Here is a 15629-nt window from a genome sequence, read left to right as displayed (position 1 = left end):
GGAATCACTACTGGTTTCCAAAAACTAAAACCAGTCGTGATGACCACGCTGGGGGCTCAGAGGTGAGTACAGGTGGTGAGGGACATGATTGGGTACTGCCCTGGCACTGCCTCCTAGCACCTTACAGATTTGCACTGCAATTTGGCACTGCCAGGAGCGTGGAAGAGGGTGGGGCCAGGGGCAGGGTTGCCTCCATTGGTGGGGTTGAGGGGGGCTGCCTGTATTGGTGGGAGTGGGGGGGGGGGTGCGGGATGCCTGCATTGGTTGGGGGGGGGCTCTAATCCCTCAATGCCAGTGATGACGGGGAGAGGGGTCGTTTAAGGGCACCCCTATCTCTGAAATCCAGCTTTTCTGGTGAGTTTAGGCCATGACTCCCAGCTGGCTGTGTAATCCTTGCCAATGCTTTGAAATTGCTTTTTCACTGATGTCTTTGTACCTTTCACCTCTGAATTTAGTCTGAAAGTCATGTCTTAACCTGCTTTAATTCTGTGGAGGACAAAAATTTTATAATTTAGGGCTCAAAACCTAGTCAATGAACTTTGGATCTTGAATCAAGAATCCTTTATACCGCAGAACTGTGCTGTTTTATATTTATTTGAACGCAATTTGATATCACATTTTTCCTGTTTCATTCCTGCTCCCAATTTTCTGGAGTCTTTCAGTTTTTCTGAGGGCCATGACTCATTGTTAGGATATGGTAACACAGGCAATACATGTCTGCCAAGACCTCTTCCAAGTGACCATTATTCAAGTCTGAGTCTTGAGTGTGAATGTTGACAGGTTATTTAACTGTGCAAGCATCACAAAAAGCTCCGTCCTTGAGCAGAATTTTCCCATTTTCTTGCAGAATGTTCCAATGCGGTTGCATTGCGGTGATGAAGCTGCGGCCCCAATGGCAGCTTTCTCCGCTATACAATGTGCAGGTTAGGTGGATTGGCCATGCTAACTTACATCTTAGTTTCCAAAAGGTTAGGTGGGGGTACTGGGTTACGAGGATAGGGAGGAGGCCTGGGCTTAAGTAGGGTGCTCTTTCAAGGGCCGATGCAGACTCGTTGGGCTGCATGGCCTCATTTTGCACTGTAAATTCTATGTCTATGTCTAAGAGAAATTTGAAGATGAGGGTCCCAGTAACATAGTTGTTAAAGAACAGGGCACCATTTTTAAGAATCGCCCAATACAAAAAAGTAAAAGTAGAAACCCCCCCCCCCCCATCCCCCCAATGAAACAACACCCTCCCCCATGCAACACCCCTGGCAGTGACCAGGCAGTGCCCGGGGTCTGCACCATTGTGCAGAATCTAGCCGGTGCCATGTACACTGCCAGGGACCAGTGTCTGGGCAGAGTGAGGGGGCAGTGCTCAGAATGGCGGGTGAGTGTTGGGTAGCATCTCGAGCAGGGGATTGGAGCAGTGCCTCGACAGTGGCGAGGGACTGCTGGGTAGAAACTGGGGCAGTGGCAAGAGACATTACCAGGTGGCAATGCTGAGGTAGCTGTACCGACCCAGCCATGACAGTCTCCTCCCTGAACGATGCACTCGCTGAAGCTCCTCCAATGGACCTGCCCGCCAGGTTCATGCCATATGCTCACATGAATGGATAACGTAATGGCCGGGGGTTTAAAATCATAGAATGTATTGTGCAGAAGGAGGCCTTTTGGCCCATCGAGTCTGCACCGGCCCTTGGAAAGAGCACCCCACTTAAGCCCATGCCTCCACCCTATCCCGGTAATCCCGTAACCCAGTAACCCTGCCCAACTCTTTTTGGACACTAAGGGCAATTTATCATGACCAATCCACCTAACCTGCACATCTTTGGACTGTGGGAGGAAACTAGAGCACCCGGAGGAAACCCACGCTGACACGGGGCGAACGTGCAGACTGCACAGACAGTGATCCAAGCCGGGAATCAAACCTGGGACCCTGGAGCTATAAAGCAACTGTGCTAACCACTGTGCTACCGTGCTCCCCGGTGGGGGTGGGGGGAGGGGAGGGATGTAAATTATCAGGCATACAAGATATAAATTTATTATAATTGGGTTACTGAAGTTAAATGTCGGGATACCCATACTGGTGGGGGTGGGAACAATCCCATCACGTCTTTACGTCAGTGTGGAACGCAATTTGGGCCTCTTGTGGGATTTTATACTCGCATCGCCAATCCCACCCAACGGAAACAGGAGCGAAAAGTCCGCCCCTCTCACTCCGCGGCCCTGTCTTCACCCAATATTCACCCTTCTATCAGAGGCTGCTTTCCAAGAAGTTAGACTCAAGCTACCTTTCCTCTTCTTAACTCATGGTCACCGAGGCCAATTGCTGGGAGCGGGCAATTCAGCACAAATGTGAAGAGCAAACATGTTACATTCCAAATCTATAAGGCACAACCTTACATGTTATATTCAAATTATTGTCTTAATGTCTGTATTTAAAATTCCTTAAATGCATTTAACCGTGAACTATTAAAAAGCCATCATTTGTTTGGTAATCAGAATAGATAGTTGGAATGATATTTAACTTCATTGGTGTTGGCTGTGTTTGTTTGAAGGATGCAGTTGTGTACATGGAGTCTGCAGCAATGGGATTACTGGCAATGGGAAGTGCATTTGCTTTTCTGGTTACACTGGGCCAAAATGTGACCAAGGTAAATATGCTTTTTTAATTCAGCTCAGTTAAAAACACCGAGATGACAATCATGGGACAATTTTAACCTACCCCGCTAATCTGAAGGGATCGGGTATATCATTGATTTTTACACACAATCCAATTTTGTTCCCCATTGAAGCCACAGGGTGGGCAAGGCGTAAGACCAATTCTTTGCTGTTGGGTTTCCTGTTCAGTGAGTTTGGTTAAATTTGTACCAAGTGTATCAGTGCAATAGTGCACATCAGAGCAGTAGAACACAGATCTGTCCGGGAATCCTCTCATTTGTACTCTTTAGAATTCAAACCTCATCACTGTGGAGAGACATTAAGCAGATGGCAGAAATCTCACCTCACAGTGGGAGTGTAAACCAGAGAGAAAATAATCACTGGTTGCCATTCTGCAATTCTGATGGCTGGTTTCAGATTGGAATGATCATCTCAAAGAGACCTGTGAAGGTGTGAGATACAACAACCCCCTGAAGGGAAGGCCTTTAAAAAAGGCAAAGAAATTTTTTTAAAAATCATTTTAATGTAAAATAGTTCTTCACAAGCAGGTTAACGATAGATTTTAGGCTTTGTTGTAGCGAGCTAAATTGTATTTGTTAAATTATTTTTGTTTGCATTAAATTCTACCAAAAATTTCCCTGCTTCTGAATGGGATCCAAATACTTTGACATATATTAGACCAAAGTATCTTTTATGCTCAAGGCAGCTACTAGGAGATGCCTGGCAGCAGGTTGTGAAACCTGGAAACCAGCTGACACACAGGTTGGCGCTTGCATGTCTGGTGCTTGAGTGCAAATCTGTGTAGAATCATGAGGTGATAGACTCCACTCACTGTTGGGAGGAGACTTGTGAAAGACTCCCACGGCATTAAATTGGAAATCTCACAGATTGAAATGGGAAGTGGAAGTGAAAAAACATGGGGCAAGATCTTCTAGTTTTGCGGGTCCCAACGCTGGACCAAATGAATGTGACACTTCGCCGGGTAGGTGGGACTGCTGACCACGTGCAATCTTGCGGCAGTGGCCAGCCATTTAGATATGCAGAGGTGAGGGCCGTGGCCAATCGTGGGGTGGGGACTGGCAGGACGTTTAGTCCTTATGTCATGGGGTCGAAGCGAGTGAATGTCCACAATGATTGTAACCTGTGAAACCTATTTTGATTAATACAAATTTGGGGCTACTGTTGCTATTTATAAGGAGCAGGAGGTCTTTTCAATTTGTAAGTAGTTCATTTAAATCTTTCCCTGGACTGAATTTGTTTTCAATTTTAGGTTATGGATTACTGGATCTTCTTAAAAGCAAAACACAGTCCAAATTCAACGAGATTTATTTACTGATATAATGGGACAGTTGCCTCTTGAAGTGCTGTACCACATCATCATTCAATTCAGTTGTGATATTGCAATGTGAAAAGAATGGAAATAAATGCTTCTTACTTTTCCTCAGAGGTCCCTGCTTGCAAGTCACTGGGATGTGGAAATAACACACAGTGCGTAGAAGAAAAGACGGGGAGCTTCATCTGCAAGTGTTTGCCTGGTTTTCAGGAAATTGCAAAGACCTGTGAGGGTAAGAAAATTCCCCTTGTCTGCACTTAACAGTTTCGCAGAGAATTTAGCTCAGGGTTTGAGAATGGAAAGAAAGGTTTGGGAGTTTCATGGTTTTTGCTCATGGAACCTTTCCTGCTAACACTTCTAAAAGCATTTCTTCTTATCAGAACTGTGCATATATTAAGTGCAGGTGGAGCCATCATACATATTTTCATCTGCATTCTCCACAATTTCCGTTTTCACCATTTTTCAGGCAGTTGTGTATTTCTGTTGTCAGTCAATATAGTTCAGTTCATTGTTTGATCGGTGTTCTATTACTTAAACACTTTACACTTAGCTGTTGTGTTTTTCTTAATTTGATCTAGCTAATGGGCCTGGTTAGTGACCTTAGTTCCATTTGAATAAAAAAGAGGAGATCTGATAGAGTTATTCAAAATAACGAGAGATTATTGATAAGGTGGGTAATAAACCAGGAACGTGAGGCGTTTCAGACCATCAACAAAAGAATGAAAGAAAGGATCAGGAGAACTTTCTTCTACATTAGCCTCAACCAATACAATGGTGAATACAGAATCAATGAAATGGATAAAGATTTGAAAAGAAATTAAAGGGTATGAGAAAGGAACGGCACTGAGAGATATTTCAGAGATTGACACACGCATGGTGGACCTGATGGTCTCCTTCTGTCATACAAAGGTTGGCATTAGGATCGGTTCCAGGTCACTCTCAAACATATGCTAGAAAGCAAATACAAATTGTGACCGTGAATCATCATTGCATCTTCATTACTGAGTGTGTGCTGAATACAATAAGCGGGAATTCACGGATTGCCACTGAGCTGTAATATGCAACAATTTTTCATGATCAGGTAAATCCCTTGCCTATATAGTGTGGCAAGAGACTCGGTCTGGTGATGAAATACTATACTCTTAAGTGAAACCAAGTTATAGTGATATCCTGGTATCTATTATAAATCCTTCTCTAGACGGGGAATAATGAAAGATTAGATTAGCATTGTCTCTTCATTTGAAGTAGCTAGATTGTCTATTATTTAATGATGTTATTTTGAAAACTGAGTGCTATATAAATATATATACACAAACGCTTGCACGTATTTGTGCCTGAGTTGCCAAAGATATGCAGGTTATTTATTTGTTTTTTTCTGAACAACTGTCCTGTAGCGTTACCAACCCTAAGTGGTTTGATTCCCCAACAAGGTTACTCATTGAAAAGCCGAATCCTGCGGATGCTGGTAACATTTCCTGGTCAAACAGTGTTCTTTGCAAAAATAAACCAAGCGACGTGAAAGAATGAGTTATTAAATAGGATCACTCAAAAGCACAGGCCTTCATGGAATGAGCAATTTCTTGACAATCTAACCTTGAGAAGATTTGCTAGCAGATTTGCTAAGCTTAGAGTTGCGAGGATATATTTAAAATAAACTAGAATTGTATTTATGGTTGCAGACAAGGCTGGAGTCAGCCTTAATAAAAATATTTAAAGTTTTGAAAATACTTGAAAGAGTAAGTACAAAACTTTTTCCTTTCCAATGCAGTGAATATGCTTTGTTCAAGGATTTTGATGCAAATGCTATTGTCTTCTCTTTATCATTGGGCATTATGTGAGAAGCCACTGCTCCCACACCATAAGGTGATGCGTCAGAAGCCACTTACAAGGGTAACTTTGAATCAAAGTGTGCCAGGACCTCTGACTTTAGTAGTGCAACTTTAACTTGTAGAAAGGCCTTCTTGCACTTATCCACTCATTTTCATTTTCTGTTTTCACACAGTGTAAAGGCTTGAGAATAGTTGCTAGATTAGGGACAAACCTTCCATAATAGTTGAATAATCCCCAAAACAATCAAAGTTGATTTGCCTTTTGAACTGCAGGTACCTCAGTCATGGCTTTTACTTTCTAAGGCAATTTGTGCCATTCCTTTGCATCTATGACGTGCCTCAGGTATTCAAAAAGATTTGAAGAATTCATATATATCCTTCCATACTCATAGTCCTTAATCTTCTAATCTAAATTTTGAAGCTGCTCTACTTCATTCTTTCCAATAACTATGATATTGCCTAAGTAGCATTGGAACTCCTTCTGGTCTGCTTAGAATTTGATCCATGGCCCATTGGAACAAAGCAGGTGAGGACTTAATGCGAAATGGAAGCCTTTTATACCTGAATAACCCTTTGTATGTCACAATTGTCAAATTTTGTTGTGAATCTGATCCATATTTATCTGGAGATAAGCTTGACTAAGATCAACTTTACTGAAAGGGTGGCCTCCAGCCATCCCAGCAAATAAATCATCAACTAAAAGCAGAGGGTACTGCTCGACACACAGTACCGGATTGATAGTGACTTAAAATTGCCACACATGCATACCAAACTATCTTTCTTCATGGTGGGTATGATGGGCGTTGCCCAATCAATTGGATGAATGGGTTGTGGAACCCTGTCTTGACCAGCCTCTCAAATTCTGCCTCGACCTTAGGTCTGATGGCATATTGGACTGACCTCGACTTTATGCATTTGCTTGGCTTTTGTTCTTAATCTTTAGTTTACTGAGATCTCTCATGCTTCCCAGCTCTCCATTAAAGACAATGGCATGTTTCTTTAAAATCTTTGGTAAACCTGCTTTGGACTCTGACATGAGGTTTACCCTGGTCCAGTTTAGCTCGATTCTCTCCAGCCAGGTTCTCACCATTAGGACTGGATAGTTACCTATTACGACATGCAGGGACAAGTTTGCGGTGTGTCCATTTCACTAGATTTACATTGATGCAGCCCTTCAACAGAACTACTTCCCAGTATAGGTTTTCAGTTTTATCTTTGACGGTTTTAAGGTGATATTTTGTAGTTTTTCTTGGTTAACCGTTTCAGGTACCAATGAAACTGCTGCTCCAATTTTGCCGGTTGTCCGTCCAGTAAAAGAGTGACCCAGTAATGTTTATTACATCCGCAGCAGCAGTATGCTCAATGACAGTTTGTCATCTGACTGTGACTTTGGTCCTGTTTCATGCACTTTTAGTATCATGTGGATCCTTTCTCCCTTGTTTGGTTTTACATTTGACACACTTGGTTCTTGCTTTGTATAGTTCTTGCTTGGAACTTGTTTATTTTCCCAGATGTGTCATTTTTTAAACCACAATTCCTGCATTTTGCATCATTGCACCAGCAGTCTGCTGCAGCGTGCCCAATTTTTGCACATCAATGGTAATTCCGAACCTGTGTCTGTGTTGGGGTTTAAGTCAACATATTGTGGATTTTCGTGCTCAAATGTAATTGTTGGGGTTCCTTAGCTGTCAATTCCCTGGAAGTCTGTTGCTTTCTGTTGATGGCCTATTTTGGATAGCTTCACTTCTTAACCCACACATTAGCCTGCCTCTAATGATGTTGTTCAAGGCATCTCCAAATTCACAAAATTCAGCTAATTCTTCAAAGTAGCTATGAATTGTGTGATTCACATTCTTATTGGTCATGTTTAAGGAACCTAAACCTCTTGGCGATGACCAACGGTTTAGGCAAGAATTAGCCCTGTAACATCTCTACAAATTCATTTTAGGTTTTCAAGCCTGTTTTTTCTGGCTGCATCAGACTTCACAGGAGGTTGAATGTTTTGCCCTCCATTGTACAAAGGAAAATTGGGGTTACAATATTTGCCACAATTTTATTTGCTTTGACAACATAATCGAATCTTCCAGGATATGAATTCCACCACTCAGTGTTCTCATCATATGGCCTCACAGTGCCAAAAATTCCCACCATGTTTTACTATTGAAGTGGTTTGCGTAAGCACAATGTGCCATGAATCTTTTTAGCATGACCTTGCTTCTTTTTTATTCAAACAAGATACCTCAGAGCTCAGCCTGTTTCCTACTTTTGGAATACCTCCAGCTCTAAAGTATTGTTGCAGAGCTGTTGCTACTCACAGTGCTCCCCATACTGTTCCAGATATTTCCGGGCAGAGCATGTGGCGAGCTTCTTTTTGGTGTGGTTTTCTCTGACATCTACGTTTAAATTTTGGTTCCTGACGTGCCATCAATTGCACGAGAGACGAGTTGCTTTACAAAAGTTGGGCTTTATTAAACTAGAACTTAGCCCTGCGGTTGTCTACAATAAAATGGACGAATGCCGGGCGTTTGACTATTTATACCTCGGCAAGGAGGAGTGGTTAACTCAGCCTCTCGACCAATCGGTCAAGAGGCACATGACCGACCAGGGTCAATGGTAAGCCGGTGTTCTGCCCCAATGGCAGACAGCTATGCAAATCATATCACCACAGTTCCTTCGATGCCTGATACCAGTATTTGGTGCCCCTCCGTCACCAGCTTTGATGGAGCTAATTTTTTAGCTTCTTAATCCTTTTCAGATGTCTGCACACAGATTAATGATTTTTCAGTATTTCTTTTTACTTCTCTGGGGGTGTGCCAGTGTGGTTCTGATGTCCTCGTCCCAGGTTTCTTGGGGGTATTTTTAAAGGATAAGCTTGTAGACCATGAAGGTACAAACAAGCAAAAGCTTTATTGGAAATGAAATGTGTTTACTCAACAGGCTGTTAGGATAAGCTGTCTGTTTGCCTGCGCAAACTGCTGATGCACCATCAATATGTCACGTGATCGGACTCTTAAAAGTGACCTTGGGTGGGATTCTCCGGGTATCGGCTGGGCGGGCAGAAATGGTGCAGTGGAGTGGCGGGAACCACTCCGGCGTCAGGCCGCCAAAAGGTGCAGAATCCTCCGCACCTTCATGAGCTAGGACGGTGCCGGAGTGGTTTGCGCCCCGCCGGCCAGCGTGGAAGGTCTTTGGCGCCATGGCAGCTGGTGCTGAAGGGATTCCGCCGGCCAGTGCGTGTCCGCGCATGCGCGGGAGCGACAGCGTCTGCTGACCTCATCCCCGCGCATGCGCAGGGGGGTTCACCTTCACGTCGGTCATTGCGGAGGCCTACACACCCGACGCGTAGGAATAGAGTGCTCCCATGGCACAGGCCTGCCCGTGGATCGGTGGGCCCTGACAGCAGGCTAGGCCGCCGTGGGGGCAGCCCCCGGGGCCAAATCGCCCTGCACCCCCCCCCGAGTATCCCGGAGGCCGGCCACGGAGCTGGGTCCCGCCGGTAGGGACCTACCTTGATTTACGCCAGCGGGACCCAGCAAAAACAGGCAGGAACTCGGCCCATCGCGGGCCGGAGAATCGCCGGGGGGAGGCCGCCGACCGGCGCGCCGCAATTCCCGCCCCCGCCAAATGTCCGGCGCCGGAGAATTCGGCTGCCGGCGGGGGGTTCGGAGAATCCCGTCCCTTGTTCCTACTAGGAACAAACATAAATACACACTATCCAAACCTTTTATGATTTTAAAGATCACTATCAGTTCACTTCTAAGAAAACACCCAAATATTTCTGATAGCATTAGTCTCTCGGCTCGATACCACCCTTATAAGACTTTTTTAGTGCTTTTGCCAGTGTTTCTATGTCCTATTTATAGAATGAAGGCAGAACGGTGCATAGTACTTTCGGTGTGGGCCTGACCAGGTCATGTTCACACTTTCATGGAACCTGATCTTATAGTTAAATGATGGAAAATGTTGCCAATATGTCTGGGTGTAGGTGGTGCCATACTGTAAATCCAAAATGAGTGGGTGAACTCATTATATTACCTCTGTCACCCACTTTAGATGGCATGAACTTTAATAGGTTGATATCAGTTAATGTATGAAATATTTGTCCGAGAAATTAATGTTTGCTGTTGTTTAATTAAATCCTTGTTTTGTTATTCCATACTCTAGCAATAGATCCATGTACTACAAACATCTGTGACAAGAATGCACAATGCGAATACTTCGATAAAGGAAAATATAAATGTATCTGTCGGCCTGGTTACCATGGAAATGGAAAGCTTTGTTTGCCAATAAATCCTTGCAGCATGGATAATGGTGGCTGTCCAGAAAATTCTACTTTGTGCAAGTATGAAGGACCAGGGAAGGTACATTTAACATTTGAATGTTTTTTTAAATTCAGCAATCACATGTTGGTTATTCATTTAAAAAAAGCTATTACTTAGTCTGAAATCAAAGTAATTGAAATAAACTTAATTCCCTTTTGCCTTGTTGATAATAAATCTCTGGTCCTGGTCTGATATTGTTGTTCACATCTCGAGAGAGCACAGGGAAAGATAGTAAGGAGGTGGGCTACGGAAAGGGGTAGAGGTTGGCATCTCTGTTGATATTGGGGCGGCAGGGCGGCACAGGGGTTCGCACTGCTGTCTCCCAGCGCCAGGGACCCTGGTTCAATTCTGGGCTTGGGTGATTGTCTGTGTGGAGTTGCATGTTCTCCCTGTGTCAGCGTGGATTTCATCCGGGTGCTCCGGTTTCCTCCCACAATCCAAAGATGTGCAGGGTAGGGGAATTGGCCATGTTAAATTGCCCCTCAGTGTCTAAAAGTTTGGTGGGGTTACTGGATTATGGGGATAAGGTGGGGAGGGACCTGAATGGGGTGTTCTTTCAGAGGGTCGGTGCAGACTTGATGGGCCACATGGCCTCTTTCTGCACTGTAGGGATTTTAAATTTCTATGAGCACTGTCCAGTAATCTTGGCAGGAACATCTTGTAAGCGGACATGACAACCATAATAATAATAATCTTTATTAGAGTCATAAGTAGGATTGCATTAACACTGCAATGAAGTTACTGTGAAAATCCCCTAGTCACCACACTCCGGCGCCTGTTCGGGTACACTGAGGGAGAATTCAGTGTCCAATTCACCTAACAAGCTCGCCTTTTGGGACTTGTGGGAGGAAACCGGAGCACCTGGAGGAAACCCACGCATATACAGGGAGAACGTGCAGACTCCACACAGACAGTGACCCAAGGCGGGAATCGAACCTGCGACACTGGTGCTGTAAAGCAACAGTGCTAGTCACTGTCTTCCCGTGAACCATGAAAGACTTGGACAAGGCCCCACAATCAAAATGGCTTTGTGACTTCAACTTAAAGAATGGTAACTCCCATTGGATAAGGAGAATGATCCACACCTGCGGAACTGCGGACTAGAGCAGGAAAGAATAAGAGAAATGTTGCTGACCCATGCATACTTTAAAAAAAAATATGTGCAGTCTGTGCTGAGTTTATTACAGATGAAGAATCCATGGAAATTTATTTTGTTTTCCAAAGTCTGCTTGCAAGTGTAAAGATGGATTCATCGCCAGGAATTCTTCACAAGGCTGCATCTTGAAAGATGTTTGCAAGCCATCGCTCTGTGATAAGACAGCAAAGTGTGTAACTGTGTCACCAGGAAATTTTGAGTAAGTGTTTGCCAGCAAATTCTATGATATAAAGTCAGCTGTTGTTATTAGGAAAATATCACTGTTGAAAAATAAACTGCAAAAGTTAGAGTAGGATGTGAATTGAATTTTCACAGGTATAATTAGGACATGGTAAGTACAAAATATGCAGGTATTCTACTAAAAAATGTGGAACTGAGATGAGGAAGAACTATTTCTCGTAGAGAGTGGTGAATTTGTGGAACTTGCTGCCCCATTGTGCGGTGGAGTCTGAATTATTAAATGGTTTCGAGAAAGATATATTTTTGATTTAAAAAACGGGTTAAAGGGATATGGGGAACATGTGTGGAGGTGGATTTGAGACGAGGAAGAGATCAGCCATGATCTGATTGAATGGCGGAGCAGACTCGAAGGGCTGAATTGCCTACATCTGCTCCTATGTTCCTCTGTTTGTATTAATGACTGAATTAGCAGGGAGTGTCAGGGGATGGGATTGGGTGGAGGTGATGTTTACTTGTTGGTCACACATTCCTCACAGGAAATATATGACTGGAAATATGTGACTGGCAGAGAGAAATCCCGTGGGAACTTGGGACACTCATTTTTCCACCAGATTCAATAGACCTTACAATGGACACCCAGGACTACAGACACAAAAGGCAGGAGGAGGATGCTTAAATATATAAAACACCAGCTGTGGAACCGCAATTGGAATCTCCATCTAGAAATGGCCAGAACATATGAAGAGCATGCCAGTCCCAATATTTCAGGAATTGAGCAGCTGAACCCACACTCCTTAAAGGGACCATTGAAGGCAGCGTAGAAAATGTTAGTCTATGGGGTTTTTAAAAGTGGGCCCAGTATGAACATGCATTGGTGGAATGTGGAATGACCAGAGAAGATCTTTGAAGCAGTTGTTTGCAATCTTTGTACTAATTTCTTATATGGTTTCAAGAGGCTGTGAGTATAGCTGTCCTGAGGTTTATTACATCACTTTACTTTATAGAATGGCCCCAAGTTCTGGAATCCCCTCCATAAACTCATCTGTCTCTCGACCTTGATTTTTTTTCCTTTCAGATGATCCTTAAAACCTACTTCTTTGACTAGGCTATTGGTGATCTGCTCTAATATCCTCTTACGTTATGTTTAGTTTAATAATGCCCTGTGAAGTGACTTGGAATGTTTTATTGTGTTAAAAGGTGCTATATAAATACAGGTCACTGCTGCTGTTGTTTTAATGACACCTCAAAACGTGTTCATGAAGGTTTTCGCCCTCTGTTTTTGGCATCAGTTGGTTGACATATTTGATTTAGTCCCTCCCAGGGTTTGAGCTCAAAAATCAAGGCTGACATTTCCGTGCAGAGCTTAGGGAGTTCTGTGTTGTTGGAGGTGCTGTCTTTCATAGGGGTTGTAAACCATGCCCCTGCCATGGATGTGAAATAACCCACAGCATTATTCAGTAGAAGAGCAGGGTAGTTTTCCCAGGTGTCCTGATCATTATTTATCTCTCAATCCAAACAAAAACTGGTCATTGTTTGTAATCTGGTCATTATCACATTGGTGTTTGTGGGAGCTTGCTGTGTGTAAATTGGCTGTTGCATTTCCTGTAATTAAACCGTGACTTCACTTCAAAAAGTATTTTATTAACTGTAAGGAGATCAAATTGAAGTATACAAGATGATAAAAGATATGGATAAAGTAGACGTGAAGCGGATGCTTCCTCTTGCGGGGCATTCTAGAACGAGAGGTCATAGTCTTAGAAAAAGAGGAAGCAAATTTAAAACAGAGTTGAGGAGAAACTACTTCTCCCAAAGGGTTGTGAATCTGTGGAATTCACTACCCTAGAGTGTGATGGATGCAGGGACAGTGAGTAAATTTAAGGAGGAATTGGACAGATTTTTAATTGGTAATGGGGTGAAGGGTTATGGAGAATGGGCAAGACGGTGGAGTTAAGGCCAGGATTAGATCATCCATGATCGTTTTGAACGGTGGAGCAGTCTCGAGAGGCTAGATCACCTACCCCTGTTCCTAGTTCATGGGTTCTAGGAAATAACTAATCTGGCTGATTTCACCATCCAGCTCTTGGTCTTTAGTATTGCAGGTAACAGCAACTCAAGCACTATTATGGTGTTTATAGTCAATAAGGGGATTTCTTCATAATATGAAGAACAGGTGTTACGGGGAGAAAGCAGGAGAATGGGGATTAAGAACATATCAGCCATGATCAAATGGTGAAGTATACTCAATGGGCCAAATGGTCTAATTCTGCTCCTGTGTATTATAAACCTATAAGGTGCTTTGAGAGGCCCAGGGGTTATCAAAGATGCCATATAAATGCAAGTCTTTTTTTTCTTGTTATTTCAATAGAAATGTAAGTGTCCTCTAAATTTTTAACTTTTCATCACTAGCTTGGAGGTCTTCGACTTCGTTTTGCCTGAATCCAGCTTAAGTTTTGTTTTGAGTATGTGGTGAATGTATTATGGCAGCCATTCACCACTGTATTGCATTGTATTATGTTGTTGTCCTTGTGGGCTCCACCTATGGACCATTGTATTGTATTACACCGCATTGTATCATGTTGGTGCCCTTGTGGGCTCCGCCCCTGGCTCCACCCCCTTGGGGGAGGTATATAGAGCTGCTGCCCTGTAGGCGGCTCTCAGTGCAGAGCAGTCGCAGGCAGGCACAGTTCTAGCTGATTAAAGCCACTGTTCACTTCAACTCTCCATCTCGTGCAAATTGATGGTCGCATCAGAAGACAAGCAACTAAATCATTAAATGAGCTGAGTTTACCTTTTTCACAGATTAAACTTCCTTTTAAAATTCTCCTGGATGTATTAAACTATGCACAATAATCAATGCAACTTTTGTTAGATTAGTTATAGATTAATTTCTCCTTGTATTCTTGCTATCCAGGTGTGTCTGTAAACCAGATCAGATTGGAGATGGCCACAAGTGCATTGATTCCTTAAGGGATGTGATCCAAACGCTTATCACCAACCAGTACAACACTGCAACACTCACAATGTTTGGTAACTTTGTCAAATATTCTCAAACAATAGTAATGTTTTATTTTGTATTAAAATGCTTTGTCCTCTCAATCTTACAGACCTTCACATGCTAAAGCAAACACTGCCTTCATTAGGAGAGAGAAAATGGCTTGGATTTGACATTCATTTTTAAGGCACCATTCTTGCCAATATGTAGCACTGGAGAAAGAGTGGAACTGAATGTGGTTCCATTATGAGGGATAACAACCTTTGGATGTGGTTCCATTATGAGGGGTAACAACCTTATCTGTGCCAATTTCACCTATGTTCCTGAGCACTGGTTCAGTTTGTCCATTGATCTGGGTCGACACAAGTCTCTTTGAGGCTTTATTAATGATGAACCTTTGCGTAGTGCCTCTCCTCTATCTCCCACCATATTAAAGCCAGACAGCCTTTATAGTGCTAACTGGGAGGCACTTGCATGCCAATCCCAAGCAGGAGATGCTCTCTTGAAAGCACACAATGCCAGTTCACCAGCTCCTTTTTCTTCCCAATACAAACCTACTATTATCCATAGACTCTTCTCAATGTGCTGCAAATTAAATGCTCCATTGAACCCAGCTAATATAAGCAGCTCTCCAACCTTGACAGGAAGGATGTCGACACGAAGAATAATGTTAGTGCAGCTGTATATTAATGTCAAGCCATACGGAGGTGCATTCGATGCTTCCTCGCAGTATACTTCCTGTTGGTGCTAATGTGTGAAAATATAACCATGTGATCCAAGATGTTAACTCAGCAGATCATGTGTTATGATAACAGGCGGCTTTTTTGTTATTGGGGCCTCCTGGGACTGAGATTACTTCATTTTGTGACAGTTGCGTCATGCAATGGCTACTTGCCATCTGCTGTGAGCAGCTTGGTCTTCCTTCTTTTCTATCACATGCAGGCTGCAAATGGCTGCCATCCTGAGGGACAGAGCCTGTCCCTATTTTAACCATAGCCATTGATATGTCAGAAAGCAAACCAAATGGTCCCAATGAGATGAGTGCAGCCCTACTTCCTGGATTTAGATTCAATTGCTGAGTTTTGTGGTGCAGGAATCTGTATAAGTGCCTCAGTACAGTACATCTTGGAAAATATTTGTGCTTTCTCTTATTTTGCCAGACCATTAAACTTTT

The 15629-nt window shown here is 43.3% G+C and overlaps 1 protein-coding gene across 1 annotated transcript in view; it reads left to right on the top strand.

The window, feature by feature from the left end:
- The window catches only part of stab1 (stabilin 1), a 324671-nt gene that overhangs the window by 43073 nt on the left and 265969 nt on the right, over window positions 1-15629 (top strand). The window contains exons 6-10 of the mRNA XM_038812582.1: window positions 2541-2636; window positions 4089-4208; window positions 9970-10166; window positions 11352-11482; window positions 14375-14490. Of these exons, the coding sequence (XP_038668510.1) occupies window positions 2541-2636; window positions 4089-4208; window positions 9970-10166; window positions 11352-11482; window positions 14375-14490 (660 nt within the window). The remainder of the gene's footprint in view (window positions 1-2540; window positions 2637-4088; window positions 4209-9969; window positions 10167-11351; window positions 11483-14374; window positions 14491-15629) is intronic.

Source organism: Scyliorhinus canicula, chromosome 11 (genome assembly GCF_902713615.1).
Source record: "Scyliorhinus canicula chromosome 11, sScyCan1.1, whole genome shotgun sequence".
Lineage (NCBI taxonomy): Eukaryota > Metazoa > Chordata > Chondrichthyes > Carcharhiniformes > Scyliorhinidae > Scyliorhinus > Scyliorhinus canicula.
Note: the sequence above shows the minus strand (reverse complement) of the source record. Positions and strands in the feature narration are given on the sequence as shown.